The sequence below is a fragment of the Argiope bruennichi genome, chromosome 3, assembly GCF_947563725.1.
Source record: "Argiope bruennichi chromosome 3, qqArgBrue1.1, whole genome shotgun sequence".
Taxonomy (NCBI): domain Eukaryota; kingdom Metazoa; phylum Arthropoda; class Arachnida; order Araneae; family Araneidae; genus Argiope; species Argiope bruennichi.
The window spans coordinates 51,075,313-51,095,001 of NC_079153.1; the positions used below are offsets into that span (position 1 = coordinate 51,075,313).

The 19,689-nt window shown below is 28.5% G+C and overlaps 1 protein-coding gene across 1 annotated transcript in view; it reads right to left on the reverse strand.

Annotated features, from left to right (window-relative positions):
* LOC129964027 (uncharacterized) overlaps positions 1-16,381 on the reverse strand; it is a 19,905-nt gene extending 3,524 nt beyond the window's left edge. Inside the window, exons 1-5 of the mRNA XM_056078691.1 lie at positions 16,246-16,381; positions 9,112-9,555; positions 5,963-6,175; positions 4,204-4,422; positions 1,011-1,238 (exon numbers count right to left, since the gene is read on the reverse strand). Coding sequence (XP_055934666.1) covers positions 1,011-1,238; positions 4,204-4,422; positions 5,963-6,175; positions 9,112-9,555; positions 16,246-16,288 — 1,147 coding nt within the window. The 5' untranslated portion in view covers positions 16,289-16,381. The remainder of the gene's footprint in view (positions 1-1,010; positions 1,239-4,203; positions 4,423-5,962; positions 6,176-9,111; positions 9,556-16,245) is intronic.
* Positions 16,382-19,689: the final 3,308 nt, after the last annotated feature.

Below are 19,689 nucleotides of genomic sequence, written 5' to 3' on the forward strand. Positions count from 1 at the left end.
AAAGAGCGCTGTACGAGTGCCATGCGTGTACCGGGAAGGCGACTGCTATCAGTCTACTTTTCTTAATGAACCACTCGGAGCACACATATCCTTAAAACTTGCATGTTGGCTTTCTTACTCTCATACTTCTTAGATTAGTCTTAAAAAATAGATAAGATGGAATTTGATAAACTTGTATGCTGGCTTTCTTACTTTCATACTTCCTAGATTAGCTTTAAAGAATGGATAAGATGGAATTTGATAAACTTGTATGCTGGATTTCTTACTTTCATACTTCCTAGATTAGCTTTAAAGAATGGATAAGATGGAATTTGATAAACTTGTATGCTGGCTTTCTTACTTTCATACTTCCTAGATTAGCTTTAAAGAATGGATAAGATGGAATTTGATAAACTTGTATGCTGGATTTCTTACTTTCATACTTCCTAGATTAGCTTTAAAGAATGGATAAGATGGAATTTGATAAACTTGTATGCTGGCTTTCTTACTTTCATACTTCCTAGATTAGCTTTAAAGAATGGATAAGATGGAATTTGATAAACTTGTATGCTGGCTTTCTTACTTTCATACTTCCTAGATTAGCTTTAAAGAATGGATAAGATGGAATTTGATAAACTTGTATGCTGGCTTTCTTACTTTCATACTTCCTAGATTAGCTTTAAAGAATGGATAAGATGGAATTTGATAAACTTGTATGCTGGCTTTCTTACGTTCATACTTCCTAGATTAGCCTTAAAGAATGGATAAGATGGTATGCTGTATGTGTATGATCTTGTATGCTGGATTTCTTACTCTCATACTTCCTAAATTATCTTGAAAATATGGATAAGATGGAGATCGACAAAACACCGACAAAGTATCATAAATCAGATGTTGAATATTTATCACAAAAATCTGAAGAAGATAAGAAGCTAACCAGAACAAACCACAAAAACAAACCTGAACATGCTATAAAATTACATTAAACAAAAGTTTTCCTTTGAAAATATGAAAAAAAAAAAAAAAAATACCCTCTTTGTCTGGTTTCCCATCACAAGTTACTTCGTGTTTGTCAAGGCACCTCCTTCTGTGAGAGTGATATCGCCTTCCTCTTCTGCATTCTCGGATTGATGGAAGGCGGTCGTGGCATTGATAATACCAGTTACAGTACGCTTCGTGAGTGAACCTGCCGAAGTTCTGGTTGCAATTGAACTTTGGACGGGGATCAACTACTTTGTCCTCGGGTTCATCAGGATCCACTGAAAATTAAATAATTAAATTAAACACGACTAGAATTATTTGAGAAAGAAAAGATCTTTTGGAATTCTCAGTTATATTTTTAGGTAACAAATCCTTAAATTCCAAAATCTATTTCATAGAAAAATATTACACGGTTTGTTTTACCGATAGGCTTCTTTTTTAAAAAAAAGTACCAAAGTTGTTTTTTATGGGAAATATCTCTGCTATAAACGATTGCTGTTTTATTATTGTACTAACCCACATTAACATTTATAAGAGATTAAATGAATTCTGGCAGAAATAGAACTTCCGAATAGGGATGAGATTAATTCATGTAGATTAAAGCCTTGAAATAAATTTAATTCTTTCTCATAATAAATGTATATTTTCTGATAAAAAAAGTCGATATCTGAATCGATAAAAAATTCTTCAGATTTCTTTATTATTCAAATTTTATTCACATTCTTAATTGTGATTCTGTACAAGATTTTTATGCCAAGGAAATAATAAAGTCCATGACGATGATTCAGAGATTGAAAGGCCACAATGAATCCCTTTTGATCGTCTGGTTGGTGGAGGCCATGCTGCCTGAGTCACACAAATCACTTAATCCAAGATTATTTTGTCGAGTCTTTATTTCTTTTTCCTTTAATTTCCTTTCATTCTTTTTCTCTTTACCTTTTAACTTGACATCAAGCACACGTGTTCTAAATTTAACTTTTGCCTGTGCACAGGTCTTAATAAGGATTAACTGACAATCGGCGTAATGTCATTCAGACACATGCCAAATACTCATCTGACTTCTCATTCTAAAATGAAAATATTTGACTTCCGAGGCAGATTTAATGCATATCATGTAGATCTTTGGTGAAATCCTGTCTGAAAATAACCTCCATTCATTAAGATTATTATTATTCATTGACCTGACTAAATTCAAATGAGGTGAATGACCCAGAAAGGGTAAGAAAATTGAAATTAAAAAATAAATCTACTAAGTTAAAGCAACTATCTCAATTGTCACAATTTTTAAGTGGAAAAAAAACCCAGTTCTTCTTAATTAATAACACATTTTTTTATATTTTTCTCATTTAGTATGAACATTAGTATTATGAACGATTTCAGTTTTCTTCATCCATTTGTAATATTACGAGAATTGAGATAGACGTGTTTCTTGTTAAGCGATTAAGTTTTACTTTTTGTATTATCTAATAAATTATTTCTCTAATTCTACATTTGCGATCTTCTTTTTTTAGAATACTTTTATTAAAATTATCTTGTTTTGCAAAACTGAAATTTTGTAGTCTTTGTGCTAAAAATTTCCTATACTTGCATAGTTCTCGATGACAATACACCATTTTAATAGTTTAAGAAATTCATTATTAGTTTAACGATTAATTAAAGTAAATTTTTATTCCACATGTCCAAATTTGATTAAATGATTTCTTTGAAATATTTAAAGCAACTAATTATAAAGACTAACAAGTAAAGAAGATTTAAACTGAGAAATAATTTTACTTTTTAGTGCACTAATAAAGTGTGTTTATAAAAATAGTTTTCATTTATTTTATTTATTTTTATATTCTCTCTCTATGTGTGCCACTGTATTTTCAACTTCTCCTTTATTTATTATTATTTCTTTTATTACTTATAAATCAGGCATTTGAAAAAGAGTTTCAGTATATCTTTAGACTATTAGTTGCGTTAAAATATTTCGTAGTTTATTATACAAAGCCTAATTTTACCAAGAAATAATATTGCGATTATTTCGAATGAGAAATCTGAAGAGAAATTATATACATTTATAGTTAATTTTCAAATCAACAACCTAAAGCATCAAATATTTAAGCTAAAATTTTGTCGAGCCAGATATAAATCTTTTGTTGAGAACTTTGACTCGCTATAATTATTAAACTTCAAGACTTAGCTACTCGCTGAATCTGAATAACAAGAATACTTATGAACAGATTACATTATTTCCTTGCAAAGAAAACTACAACAAAAACACATCAGTTGCTGTTAGACATTTAAGGTGAATATGTTCCATCGAATATAACTTGAAATGAGTAGTTCCGGCGATTTAAAAATGGGGATTTCAGTACAAACAACAAAGAAGCACGGTAAACAATCAAAAACCTTAAGATGCAGATTCAATCCTCAATGGCGTATTTTGCAAACAACATCTGATCAATTTGAATAAAGAACTGCAGGAGAAACGTCCAGTAGGTTTTTTTCCAACACGACAAGGCCCACTTAAATGTTGCCAGATTAGTGAAAGGAGCTTTAGAATTACTTCTCGGAGATGTATTGCACTACACGCCGTATTCATCAAATGTTGCTCCTTCAGACTACTAGTTGTTCAGTTCCCTGCAAAAATCTTTTATGGTGATATATTAAATTGCCACGCAGATACCAGGAATTGATTTGATAACTGGATTACATCTAAATGACTAGATATTTTTTCTTTGCGTAACTCGTTTGCTATCCGAAAGATGGAGGAATATTGTAATTCCCGACAGAAAATATTTCGAATAAATCGATCTACAATTTTTATAAGAAAGTATCTTTTTTTAACATAAAAAATGGTGAAACCATATTTATCGATACAATAATTACAAAAAAAAAAATGTTCAAAAATTCTCTATTTAAATTACCTCAAATTGAAAATTAATTTTACACAATCATATGCATGTTGATATATTAAAATCATAACTTTCATCCCGATATTTTATTACTCTTATTGCTAAATAATTAGTTCTATGAGCTTATCGACGAATTAATATGAATTTAGTTCTGCCTAAGTAATGAAGATGACATCATAAAAATTAATGTTCTTTTGATGTAAACATTTATAATTGGAACATTTATCAATATTTATGCATCTTTTTTAAAAACAATTAAATTCTTCAATTTTAATTATGATTGTTTTGATAAAAGCTATTTTATAATTAGATAAACAGAAAAATCGCAAATGTAATATTTACTTACGATCTGGGTGAATTCTGCTTCCACATGTCACCTTATTTTCAGATTCACAGTTCCTCTTACGTTCGTTGTACAGTTTTCCTTTCGAGCAATAGTGTATTTTGTACTTTCTGTTCTCACATTTGTAAAAAGCACTGCAGTCCCTCTCATGCGGGAATTTGCCGCTTTTGGATGGGCACACAAACCCTTCTGGCTTGACTGTCGGACGCAGTTCGTTGTCACCTGTAGATTAAAAACAACAAATTCATATAATCTTGATGAATTCTACCATAGCACAAATTGGGATCATATTGAAATGCACTAGAGTAATATGAAAGTAAAATGTTAAATTTAAGATTATCTGGAATGCATTTTGTATGCTTTTTATGACCGATTTCGAACAACATTTGATGCACAATTACGAATGTAGTAACAATATTGCCATAATTGATCTAATCTGTTGCGTTTTGAAATCATGTTTACATGCATAGGAATGTACGGAGACGTATGGCCAACTCTTTGAAGATTTGATTCGAAATTTACTAAAAATCTGAAAGTTAGATACTAAAACTGTGTATTAAATTTTATGTATCCAAATTTTTTTAATCATTTTTTTTTACTTATCGCGTTTATATGCACACGAAAATACAGACAGACAAATAATAAGACCTCTCACGGATTTGATTTAAAATTTTATGCAAATCAGTACTTTAATTGTCAAAACTGACTACCATCTTTTATTTATTTGTCTAAGGCCAGGATAGCCTGGGTACAGCGTTAGATTCGCGTCCCTTTGGTTGCGAGTTCAAACCCCGCCGGCCGAAGATTCCACTCGTGCTTGGTGGCTGACTCGCGTAAAAATCTGTCGTGGTCACTAAGTCCTCCATGTCGAGAGTAATACCATTGGGGATACTGGATCAGGAGTGATCGTTCTCTGATTCAGATCTAAATTACGATCTGTGGATGAATGAATGAAGTCCACCCCGTAAAAGCGGTTGTGACGTGTATGTAGCTAAGTCGTTCTCTTGACCCTAGATGGCGCTACTATAAAAACAAGAGACGCTCCCCCACCGGCTTAAAATCGCTGTCTTCGTAACAGCGGGCTTGTCCATGGCCAAGTGCCATAAGAAACAACAACATTTATTTGCCTTGTTTTGTGGTTACTTTGTCTTAGACAACCAGACAGACGGATTTCATATAAACTGGTTTCATTCTAATTCCGATAGAGATCAACAAATCTAGTGTAAAATAATGTATCCATCACTTTCAAAGTGGTTTTGAGTTATCGTGTTCATGAACTCAACGTACTCACATTCATGCGAGTGAACATTCGTAGTTCGCGTCTTCTGTGTACTACGAATGTTGTAACAAGATCACATGCAAGATTTATTGACAGACGAACGACGAATTCTCTAAAGTATTTGATTCAAAATTTATTAAAAATCTGAATATTAGATACAAAAACTTTGTACTAAATTTTACATAGTCAAATCGTTGTATTATTGATCTATAAATGAGACATAATTTTTAGAATGTGCTTTGCGAATTCAAGGAGGTCTGCATGAACATTCGCAAAATCTCAGATTTTTTGGCGATTACTTGTCTTTTATCCTTGTATATTTCGTTTATGAGAAAATAAAGATGAAAAAAATTTGATGCTAAATATCATAATGTTAAAAAATTTGCATCGAGCTCGTTTTCGTCCTTACAAATCCTAAATTTATTTCAAACGCTCATGATATGAATGTCTTTAGTGTCGTGTGAATAAAAATGATGTACATACCACTTGGGTCAATCCTCTTTTTGCAATCGACATTTTCACTAGATTCACAACTGTTTCTGTTTTCGTCGAACAACATTCCTTGTGGACACATAAATAACCGCACCCTCTTGTATTGACAGTTGTAATAAAGATGGCAATAATACTCGTGTTTGTGGAGACCATACCATCGAGGACACTTGAAATTGATTCTGGCTTTGTTTTCTTCACTGCTGTCTGTAAAAAAAAAGATGTTTGATATTTTAGTCATTTAGTTAATAGCAAGTACTATGAAATAGTATTTGCCTCAACATGGGACAAATTTAGCTTTTTTACATTGTTTGGAAATAGTGGTCTGATTTATATATCTCTATTAATACCTTTTGAACTCTAAAGTAATTATGATGAGGTTTAAAATAGCTTTAGTTTTATTGTATTTCAAGTCGCTAATATATCTATTTTTATTTAGTTGAATTTTTGTTTGAATTCAGAATTTATTTATTATTTCATTTGGCAAGCTTTATTTCACGAAATTGACATTAAGTTTCGTTTCAATGTGTCAATTAAACAATTACGAAATTTATCAAAAGATGGTAATAGTGCAAAATTTTGTTTTGTAAATGTGTTCAAAGCCAAGGATTATTTCCGAAGAAAAATGAGTTGTTTCTAATAACATTAATCAAAAAATATCATGGGCAATACAGAAAAACTAGCTCAGACAACATCAAAATCTCAGATTCACCAAAAAATAAAGATTATGCAATCAGTTTGATGGAGCTATAAAGGAATTCTGCACTTTGAACTTATACTATGAAGTCAAAAGGTTACGTCAAACTTCTATTTTCAACAACTTACAAAATCATGCGATGCCGCCCAGAGTTAACAAACTGTAAGAGTGTTACTTTCTAGCATGATAGGGTAAAGTCCTAAATATTTTTGGTCACTCGTCATGAATTATTGGAGCTAGATTCGAATGTGTTATCACATCCATTATACAGGCGGCCTGACTTTGCGTCTTCAGATTTCCATTTATTTTATTTAATGCAGAAACTCTTTAAATGGTAAAATTCTCAACAACTTTGATGATTTAAAATCTCATTTTATTCTGATAGTTACCGACAAAATTCAGACTTCTTATGTACCTGAAATTACGACACGGTCTGCAAGATAATAAAATGCCATTGATAAAAGCAGACAATTCCTATGTTAATAAAGCTGTATTCTCTAATAAAAATTTTGAATTTTCTCTTGCTTAAAATTCGCAATCACAAAGTTGACAACCTAATAAAATGCTTACAACTTTCTAAAACCTGCTTTTGAAAACTTTACAAAGCAATTCTCAGTTTAAGTTAAAGAAAAAAAAATAAAAGAGTTAGTGTATTAATTAGTGTCAACATCTCCTGTTTATGCAACTTTTTCAGAAAATTCTTTGAAGCAGAAAGAATAATGTTTCATATTTCAGTTTTAGCTGAAGGATTACTACGCATTCATCGCCAAAGAAAGAGATGGATTTGATTGATTGATTATGAACTTAACACGACCTTGTTGTGCACTGTCAACGCAGCATGAAAGTTGAAGGTAATTAGCACTTAATGGAACGAAATGGCGTTTTCATTTAGCCGAAAGTAAAAGTTTGGAGATTAGATATGGAAAAGGAAAACCCCTGATATCGATGGATTTTCCAAGTTTCAAAGTCTTGTGAAATTAAATGAAAGCTTAATTCCTTTCGTCAATGTTCTTGAATGTGTGATTAGTAAGTTCGGAGGACGGAGCTCATGGTTACTACTATATAATTGATTTGTAGTTTCGAAATATGAATAATAATAAGATAATAAGTATTTCTACATTATTCTGCTTTTGGGAGGAATTTAATATTTGTTATTTTACCATGATATGCAATATCTGGGGAAAATACGGATAGAAAACGAAACAATACTATGCGGAAAGTGTGCGAATTCTGTACATTTATTATTTAATAACCCCTATAATTCTGATTCGGAAACCAAATTTATATCGATAATTCTGTTATTACTAAATCTTTAAAAGCGTTTAGCTTCTTAAGTTTTATCTTTTTTTTGCAATTTTCTGAGTACATTCAAACGATACAGGAGTAAAAATGATAATTGGACGAATTTTCTAAATATGAATTACAAATTGAATTTTTAAAAGAGAATGGAAATGAAGCCCTTTCCCATTCTAAAATCATTTCTTTTTTAACATTTTTTGCAATTTTCAGAGTACATTCAAGAGATACAGGAGTGAAATGATAATTGTATGAATTTTCTAAAATTGGATTGCAAATTGAGTTTTAAAAAGAGAATGAAAATGAAGCCATTTCCCATTCTAAAGACATTTCTTAAGTTTTAACCTTTTTTGCAATTTTTAGAGTACATTCAAACGATACAGGACTGCAAATGATAATTGTATGAATTTTCTAAAATTGAATTACAAATTGAGTTTTTAAAAGGGAATGAAAATGAAGCCATTTGCCATTCTAAAGACATTTCTAAGATCATTCGAGTTTAGGTACTTCAATACCAATGAAATACCCAAGTTTCTCTTTCAAAGGTAGGGAAAAGTTCTCTATTCTCTAAAAATGTAGTGTTCTTAAGGGGTTGATATATAAAAGATGATCTCAGTTAACTGATGACTACTGAACAAATGTATGATCGGACTTCTTTAAAAATTATCAGAAAATCTTTTTGTCCCTCAAGCTCATCTGGGGATATGTGTCTAACAAATAAAGAAAGCACCATTAATAATCAGTCACATACTTAACGGAAGGACGAGAAAATTTCCCGGTGATAACCAGACGTCCTCGCCGTGGTTTAGTTGAACGAACATTTGGGGCATTTCTTATTGAAACAGCTCAAGCTAAAAATTATTACCAAGTATGATTTCAGAAGTGCGTCCTGATAAGTTTATATTGCTTTTTTAAATCTGCAATTTCTAATATATAATTCAATATCTGCAAAATAAATTTACAATATTTTTTCGGCTATGAAATTTTTTAAAAAATAGGAATTTATCGATGCTTTTTATATATTGTATATATTAAGATGTAAGATACATTAGGAAATTTTATAAACCGCAATTCTGTTGTTTACCTGTGGTAAAAAGAACATATTTACTCAATTTCATATTTAAATTCTTTTATGAAATGTATTCCTTACCAACATTTTTCTTGCGTTTTCCACAATCTACTTCTTTGGACTTTAGACATTGTAACTTTTCAGCATCAAAACGATGTCCTTTAGGGCACGACAGGAGGCGGGCTTCAGAACCATCAAATTCATAAAAATATTTGCAGAATCTCTCATGGGGCAAGAAAACTGCATCGTCTGAAATTATTGGTCTATTCTTATCTTCTCTGGAATGTTTCTTTTCTTTAGATTTCTTTTCCTTTGAATGTTTATTTTCTTTAGATTTCTTTTCCTTTGAATGTTTATTTTCCTTTGACTTTTTTTCCTTTGAATGGTCATGTGGTTTCCTTCTATAAAAATTGTTCCAGTCTGCATCCAGAGCGTCGTTTTCAAATGATTCAGACGAATCAATATCATCTGATAATTCATCTGTATCTTCGACGTCACTGCTATGCAGTTCAGCGGTAGCGTAAACTGAAAAGAATGTAAACAAATTATTATCATTTGAAAGACCCACATTAAAATGTTTTGTTTATGACGTAAATAAAACAATGGAAACGAATGTCAAAGTTAAAACCATATAATATCATATGAAGTTCCTTTCTGCTTTTTAAAATCAGATCGTGTTATAAGTTCTGAAAATAATCAACCACGAATTGCAACTGATTTTCGAAGAATAATTCGAGGTTGCAAAATATTTTTTAAGAAATATGTTATAAATAACAAAGTACAGTAAAAATTTAGAGCGGAAATTAATTAAATGATATTTGATTGTTTTGTTTCAAGATACTAAATTTCTGTTGGTTTCTGAATTTATTAATTTTTTTTATCTCTTCATCGATATGTTATAAACGATATTTATAACATATCACAGGATATGTTATAAATTCGTGCAAAATTCAGAAATTCATAATAAAAGTAAAGTGTGGATGAAAAAAAATTACATTTTCATGAATTTCATTAAAAGGACTTTGGGGCTTTTTCAATTATAAAAAGGTGATCCCAAAAGTAACCAAAAAAAAGCGCCCATACAACATATTGACATATTTTATGCAAATCAGGTAAACACTTACAGACAGTGAAACAGAACACATTAACATGCCACAGGTCATTTATTTTAAAGAAAAGATGTTCGACATGACCACCATCACAAGATATTAAGCAAGTGAGACGCATCATTACGTCTAATACAGCTAAGCGCAGAATTTTGGCATTGATGCCACTGACGGTCCATCAAATGGTATTTTTTAGTTTCACCAAAGTGACAGAGGAGCCAAGTACACATAGAACTTTAATAATCTCCACAACCAAAATCCATCGGAGTGGTAATCGTGAGGTTTTTATACTTACAACATTAATGCATCACTCTGTCTTCAATGCAAGTGTGCAACAGGAAATTCTTGACTTCACGAGCAGAGTGAGGTGGGGCATAAAGGTGGGAAGAGGTAATACATGCTTTTTCTACAACGCAAGGACAACATGGTCACGCAAAAGTGTAACATAAGTTTCTATAGTGACCATACAGAGTTTTCGAGATACAGGAAAAGAAAAAGAAACAACCCAGAAAGAGACACCAAACCAAACATGAGAACGCATTGGCTTATTCCGGTTCTCATAGTGATTCGATGTCACCTAGATACGATTGTTTTATTTACTATATTACTAGGCAATGAAAAGTGAGATTCATCCGTCCACATGACATTCAGCAATCATTGTAAGTTTTGAACCCTCTGAGGCAGGAAGCTTATTTCTTGCTCATCCCCTATAGTAAATGATTCGTTTTTAAAGAAATAAAGAATAAATTACCTTATTTTCTACAAATGTAAATTAGAATATATAAATTATCTTCAATAATTACTAATTTGTCTATTTTTAAAATTTATAAAACCCATTATATTATCAGAGGTGACTTTTAAAAGAATTGTCAAGTTGTCGTTTCTATATTTGATGAAAAGTCCTTAAACTGGAAAAAATATGTAACATTCTCTTATTTCAATTAATTTTTGAATTTTAAAAATTTTAATCGGATAGTAAATTCTTTTTTATAATTATTGAGCAATCAAATAATTTTAAAGAAACAGTTCAAAATATACATTCACTTGCTGACACTTGCTTACATTTTATACAGTTCTAATAAGATATTAAGAATAAAATATTTAAATGGTAGCAATAAAATATCTTTTTAATTCCTTGCAAAGCGAGAGAACAAGTTTAGCCTTAGAATAAGCAAAAATCTGTCTCTCAAGAAATTTCTTGCTGAAAATTCAAACATTGGCATATAAAATTACTAAATATTTAAATCATAATCCTGTTGTGCATAAATCATAAAAATTCATAAACACTAAAATATTTATAAATAAATATGACCTTTCAAATTATGCTTTTAACATTTTTTTCCCCTATTAACATAGATGGTATTGTAAAACATAGACTGAATATGAATTGTTTGAAAGCAACTATATTTTGAGTTTGAAAGCTCGATTTAATTTTTTTAAGTTGATGGCTGCAAATCTGACTTTTAAATCCATCTTCCTTAAGTAAAAAAAATTGCTGATTTTCCAAATATTACATAGTTGCAGCTACCAAAGTGTTTTAAATGATATAAGTTCCGAAATATTTGTCGAATACTTTGTTCTAATGTTGAATATCTAAGTCGAATCTATTTAATAGAATGCATTATAATAAAACTATCATAGTCAGTGAATAATGTATTTGCTCAACGCAATGTTCTTAATGCCTTTTACTAGGTTCTCAGGTGCGATTTATCAGTAAAAAAAGACACGTTGAAATCTAGTCCAAATGGCTAGTAGATAACAAAGATATGAATAAGTTCCTTATCATGAATAATGTTTTAAAAATATTTCAAAAAAACTTTATTTGAGTCCACACGTTCTGAAAACTGTAGCTTTATCAGTAGCTTTAAAGAACTAGAAAAAAGAAAAGTAGCAACTTTATGCTTTTAGAATTTTAAAAACGAATTACAGAGACAGCATTCAGTGTAATGAACTCAAGAATGTGAATATCCCAGATAATAATTTTCAGACGTTTATATTTAATTCAGTCAAAGATGTCTCCAAAATGAAAAATACTGACTGAGAAAATCGATAAGATCTTTTAAGTGTGCAATTTAAAATGATAAAAATTAAGATTATAAATTTCTTTTGTATACATTTTTTTCTATAATAGAAGAAGCCACTTTTATTCGCATTGAGCAACATTTTCAATAAATATAGGAATGTCTCATTGTAAATTTTCTACTCAAGAGCTTTTGAATCATATGCTTTAGTCTAGAATACGAGCGGTATTTTAGATAAAAAAAAAAAAATTGAATTTGATAACAGTTACAGAATTATCATTTTGTCCATTAAACACCCATATCAATTTTTGAAACAGTTCTACCTTACAATATTATATCTTAACTAATAAATCTGGATATCACTTCCTAGAAATGTTTCATTTTTTACATTAATGACAAATATATTAACATAAAGGACTAAATCATTTAAGTGGAACCTTATACATTTAATACAACAATTTCTTATAATGTGATAAAATAATCTAAATTTTTGAATTCTTAAACTTTTTACAGATTTTTTTAATTTAAAAAAAATGGACTAATTAATGTTGAAATCAATATTTATATTGTCAATAATTTTTTTTGAAAATTGATAACATTAGAAATCGTTTTAAATTATTATGACCTCATAAATTTTTCCTTTTTTAATTAATTAAAATATAGAATCTGAAAGCTTAGAAGCCGTCTTTATACGTTTGTTCTCGATTAGAAACCTGGAAGAGTGATCTTCCCGAAGCTTTTTCGTCTGTTAACTAATAAATGTATTGTGCCCCTACCTTCTCATAAAAATGTGGACCTTTCAAAAAGCCGTGAATGGCACAAGTGATCAAATTTTTATTTTCAATCCCGCACTTGAGCACTTTGTGCTACTTATAAAACTGAATACCCATATTATAGTATTGTGAAGGTAACCAAGTATGCCACTATTTTCAGACCGATAGAAACCAAAAATTGACACAAAAGTGTAATTGTAGCAATAAGAAAAGTTGCAGATTATGGTTTTAAATGACAAAATCCATGTGGATTCGCTTGCTTTTGCTAAAAGTCAAAGAAGGGATTTTCGTTTCGGGTGACAAACATTCTCTGTTTTGTTGTTTTCTGAAAGAAACTACAGTTTTCTTCTTACTTTCTGCAAAATTTCTTTCTTCATATAAAATTTAATACTTTTTATTTAGCAAATTAATGTTCCCATCACAATAGTGTGGAATTACAGCCATTTAATATGTTACCGCTTGCTGTATGAACAACTCGATTCTATAAGAATCATTAGACTCAGAAATATTCTGTGTCTAATGATATAAACCAACCGTATCGAATTACAGTGCTCGCTCAGGACATATGAAGGAAGCCTAAGGTATGCGGGTAGCGAAAGAAATTTTATAGTTGTAAGATTATTTTAATAATACAATCTAAAAAAGAACAAAAAGAACGTTAGTGTAATCTTCTTGGTGCCATTTCTTCTCTGCTGCATCCTTTTTACTTTAGAGAATATCTTATTTACAATAATTACTTTTAAAACGGACCATAGTAAGTACTAATAAAACTGAGAGAATAATAATCTAGTCGCTAGAATTTTTGAAATTTTTTCAAGCGTGTCTTGGATGATTGTTTAAAAAATTGAAAACTTTATAGGCAAAATTAATTAATCAATATTTAAATCAATAATCTCATTATCTATATGTTTTTGAAGTTTGATAATTTAATAAAGGCTTATATGACCTTACAAGTAACAATCATCACACTTATTCTTAGATTTTCAGATGCAGCATAGAATGACCTACATCTTCTACTGACCGCTATATAATAAGCATGAATTTGCTAAATGCAGATGTTTAAATGCGTGAAATGATTACCTCAATTTTTAGTCTTGTATATATATTTGAATAGTGAAATTAATATATATAGGATTTCTCTTAAAACACACAAGTGTGAAAAATCGTCAAATTTCGGCCAATCATATTAATTTAATTTCTAATGTGCTCTTGTTGAATATTTTACAATTTTTGTAGCACTATCCTTTCAACCCTAAACTTTAAACTAATGTGCAGACTTATTGGATGATATTTATTAAGTAAGGTAGTTTTTACCCCCTCCCCCCCACACGAGAGATCGATTCAAACTTAAGAACCTCATTTACTGATAAAAGATGAACGAAATTTTTCGCGTAAAGCAATCATTAAAAAAATATTCAATATTTTCTAAAAAAAAATTATATGAGCTATATCTTACATGCTCTGAAAACGGAATAGATAATAAAAAAAGCTTTAAAGAGCTAAGAAAAAGGAAAGTAACAACTAAAGCAAACGTTTTACTCATTTAGAATTTTAAGAGATGAATTACAAAAGGTAGCATTCAACAAGAAAACCCAAGGATCTGAATGTTTTGAATAATAATTTTGAAAAACATGCCTGCGTAATTAAATCAAACAAGGAGTCTGTAGAACGAAAAAAAAATCCTTCAGTTTTTTTTTCCTATATTTCACGAAAAAATAATAAAAATTGAGATATTTTTTTTTAATATTTTCTTTTTTGCAGCAAAATAAAGCTTTTATAGATTAATCTGTAAATGACTGTATTTTTTAGGAAACCAGTGAAACTTTCTATCGCTGAAAGTAACCATACTTATTTTAAAAAAAAACGATCTTACTTGATATATTTTGTTTGTTTATTTAATGTTTTGGCTTGAAAACAAGGGAAAAAAACACCTAGAGGTAAAAAAAAAAAAGGTAAACATTTCTTTAAAAAAATTTATTCGAATCTTTTTTTGTCTCTTTTCTTTTTTTGTGTTGCTATGAATTTTAATCGTCACATTCAGATCGGTAGTTACAGTGATAAAATTCTTGAAAACTCTTAGGTAATGTAGAAATAATGTGAGCGAATTGTTAAGTCTTCTCCAAAACAGCATTACTTGCAATTGCGTTTATTATAATTAATATAAATATCATTTGAATCCTTAAAACCAATAACATTTTTCCAAATGAAATTAATCAGCCTTTTCGTCAAAACCTAATGATCCAATATTAACATTTTTTAATGAAATATCTTTGATATACCTATTGTATATAAGCGACATCTAAATTTTGCATGGATTATAATGAGGCAAAAGATAGATAATTTAAAGTGCATAATGCTTTAATTTTATAAACTGAACTGTTTTTTAAAAATGAGACTTAAGCGCTGATTTTAAAATCTGGATGAAAGTATTAATTAAACTAAAAAATTGAAACTAATTATATAGCATTCAATGGAGAAAATGAAAAAGGAAACAATGCTTTTTATAATAACACATGGCAATCGAAAGTCTTAGTAACAATAAATAGAAGTAAAAGGAATGAATACAAGCAAAACAAATAAATTATAACGATGAAACAAACTGTAATATTCGGTAGATAGAAGATAAGTTTATAATAAACAAATAAAAATTATTGGAAGAGAGGCAGTGAGTTTATATTGCCTTAAATAAATAATTATCAAAATAATTTTTATAAATTAAATGTCATATAAATATGACCAGGTGGCATTTATTTAAAACAGGCATTAATTAATCTAATAAATAAAACATTTTCATATTTCAATTGGAAATAAAACACCTCATTATTTAGAGTATTTAAATTGAAGGTACTATTACATTTTTTTGTTAAATTTAGTCATTGATATGCAATTTTTTAAATAATAGTTTAGTTGCACTTTTAAAGCAACATTTGTAATTAATTTTGAAAGGACATTTTAATTTATTGAATTTCATTTTAAAGGTTTCTAAATCATAAATAATTTTAGTTGAACTGTTATCTATGCTAATGGATGATATCTAGGATATTTTTATCTTTTTGGCATCAGCTAATTAATGTTGCTATTTTAAGACCATTTATGCTAAAAATTTCTTTACACATTGTGCAATTAGTACCAATTTTTGCAAAAAATCATCCACAATTAACAACAAAATAATCAGGTAGCATTTTTGCCACAGTTATCAAGAAGTCATTATTATATTTTGCTAGTATTACAAATTATATTAAAAGTTCTGAACATAAAACAAATTAAAAACACACACACATTAAATTCTCTAAAATTAGAGAAAAACAACTGTACCTGCTATAATAAGCAGTACGCACAGAATTGGCAAACGGCACATCGTTTTAGCTGATACTAATTATCAGCTAATTTTGAAGCTTATATAAAAGAGCGCACAAAGATGATCCACTTTGCTGATGCTGCACAACTTCAATGTGAGGCTGATATAAATATTTATCAATGATATATGGAAACTTCATTTTCTTCGGAACTTATGGACACTTTCTCACGATGCTTCAAAAAACAACGAGAAAAGGATCAACAATTGATATGATATTGAAAAAAGAAAGAATTGAAATTCAAGGTTCTTATGAAAATGTGCTGTATAGAGTTAAGGTCATTTTACAAAATAGCTGTTTCCGATTAACAGTTTCTAATCTACATGATTGATAGGCAATGCATGGAATAAGCATTTTATTATCTATACAATTGTATACTAATATAATTTCGAAACTCGCCGTTTCTCATTCTAAAAATGTAGTTTGTTTAAGGTGATTCGACTATTGTTTCACATAGTTGAAGAGTTGATCAGTTTGATCACTGTTCAACTATATTCTGACGTGGATATCTATCTTTATAACGTGTTGATCTTCTGATATGAATTGCAAAATAATTAATAATTTAAGTTAACACAGTATGTTTCATAAAATTTTAATAGTAATGAAGAACACAAAATCAATGAAATTTTGCAGCTTTCAAAAATATCATATCAGGTATTTCATTATTTTTTTTATTTCTTTGGTCAAGATTTGCCAATATCCGTTCGATATGAAACAGTTGCAGATATGTTGTAACTTACAATCATAGCGTACTTCCAGTATTTGGAATACTTTCTTTGTCGGATTGAATCTTATTAATGTTTTATATAATTAAACTAATGATAATCTTTTCAGTACCTTGAGATTCATATTTTTTAGCATTCATTATTCAAGGAAGTCAAATTCAGATTCCTTTTCCCCAAAGTTGAATACAACCAGCATTGTTTAGTTAAAAAATTTCTCTGAAGTGTACTTATTTATTCCTTTTAGTTCTTATAAAACTTTTACTAGTTTTTTTTAAAAAGAATTTAGAATAAGAATCAGTGTCAATTTTTTTTTATTTCACATTGTAAGTGTTAAAAAAAAGAATCGGCCTATTTCATTATTTTATAATTCTATAAGTTTCTATTTTTTTAAAATAAATAATATAAAAAGATTATTGTGGAAACAGTTTTTTCAAGTTTCAATTTAAATAAACGTATCGATGAAATGATTAATTTGAAACATGAACGATTATCATAAACTCAACCATTTTAGAAACCATGAGAATTTTTTCTAACAAGTAAAGAGTAAAAAAAAGATATTAAAAGAGTGAAAATTAATTGCTCGGGAAATAATTTATTTTGGTATTGAAATAAGTAACATTTAAAATGACAGCTTGAGTAAGAAATCCTTTTTTTTTTATCGTGAACTGTCCAAAACCTGTAATTATGATCTTTAGAAGGAAATATAATTTGCATGATCAAACGTTAAGTTTTATTGAAATTTTCCTTGCCATAATTATTTTAAAAGTGAGTATTCACTTGCTAATAATTTTATATAATTATTTTTATTATTTACTGTTCTAGAAGGATTTATGAGTAGAGTATTTTCTAAAATTTGAAGGTAAATAGTCACTAAGACTTGTTTGATTAATTATAATATTTTATTATTTAATTACACATGAATTATATGACTAATTATAATATTTTTTATTTAATTAATGCTGAATTATTTGATTAATTATAATGTCCTTTTGAAGCATATTGTAAGCTTTCAGATGAAAAATTTTCTTTATAGATTAAAAAAAAAATTTTTTTTCGAAAAGGTATAAAAAAAATAAAAAGCAAATTTCAGTGCTTTAATCATGCTCTTTTACAAATACGATAAAAAATTAATGATAATTGTAAATGCTTTAATGATTTATTGTTTATTATTGCTTTTCTTAAAAAAACAAAATAATAAATGAAATGTAAGTATCTAACAATAGGGTATTAATTTATCCAATATGTAGCATTAATTATCGTATTTAGTTTTTTTCCGTCATTTTTTTTTCTGCAAATGAATGAAGCATCATTCTTTGCTAAAATGACTATTTTACAATTCCATTTTTAATTGATAAATTTTTAATATCGATATTTCTTTAGTTAACAATGAAATTTCTTTCTGATAAAGAAGATCTGTTTTGAAGTACATACAGTTTTTTATATAAAAGTTATCATCATCTTTTAACAGGTGTTAATCTTTTTGTCAAGAAAATGTGAAACAACTGAAGATACACTTTCTGTCACAATAAAAATAAACAGTTGGGTTAATCTCTATATTTTATTATTTATTATTTTCTTTTTTTATTTCTTGGCATTTGTTCATAAACTTTAAGAAGTTCGTATAGCCATTTATCACCAATATTTTTACTTTTTGTTAATAAAGCTTGATGAACCATTTTCATGAACATGCGGAAAACTTTATAGAGAAATTAATTTCATATAATAATCGAAACAATTGAAATACTCATGTGATGGTTATTTTTTAATTGCTTACAAATAAACGCTATTAAATGTTAAATTACTTCAAACAACTGCTAAAAATTATGGTTAATCAATACTTTCCGTTTTATTGACATATTTTTCATACATTTATAATAATAATTTTTTTAAAAAAATATATTACAAAAAAGATAATTCATTAAAAAATATTATATTATATTATTATATCATTATATTTATTAAAATTATTAAATTTTATTTAAAGCACTGACTGTATCTTTGAAAGATATTTTTACGTATCACATTAAAAGAGAGAAATTAAAGTATGAAAGTTGCATCATGAAGTATTCTTTTTAAAGTATTTTGGATAATAATAACTTACTTTTCTTAAATGCATTTGTTATGATGAAATAAACTCGATTCATTTATAACAGAAGAATATTTTCTATATAATATTATTACTAGATTAAAAATCAAATCTTAATATCATTCATAATATATTTTTGCAATAATATTTTTTTTATTTGAAATTCTTAGAGACGACAGCAAGCCCTGACTCTTTTTCTTATAAAATAAAATTATAAGTCATATTGCTTAGTTTATTTTCATCGGAAATTTCAGTTTTACTCTAAAAGAGAGGAAAAACGAATTTAATTATTTAAAAAAAGTATTATTTTAAAATTAAAGCTTTCGTTCAGTTTTGAAATATTTACTATTCAAATTGTTCTTAAAATAACCGTTTATTTATTTATCCAAGAGCTGAATTTCTGAGTTTGAGTTGATTTGTTTGTCCTCAAATCATAGTTGTCGAATTAATAAAATTCATGACAATGGCTTGGTTATAGGGTGAAAGGAATGAAAATTACCTGCATTTCAAGGCCTTTTAGGATTTTGTCCTGAAGCGTTATAATGTAAATGTACATAAGCATTATTACTATCATAACCTTCAGAATTGAAAA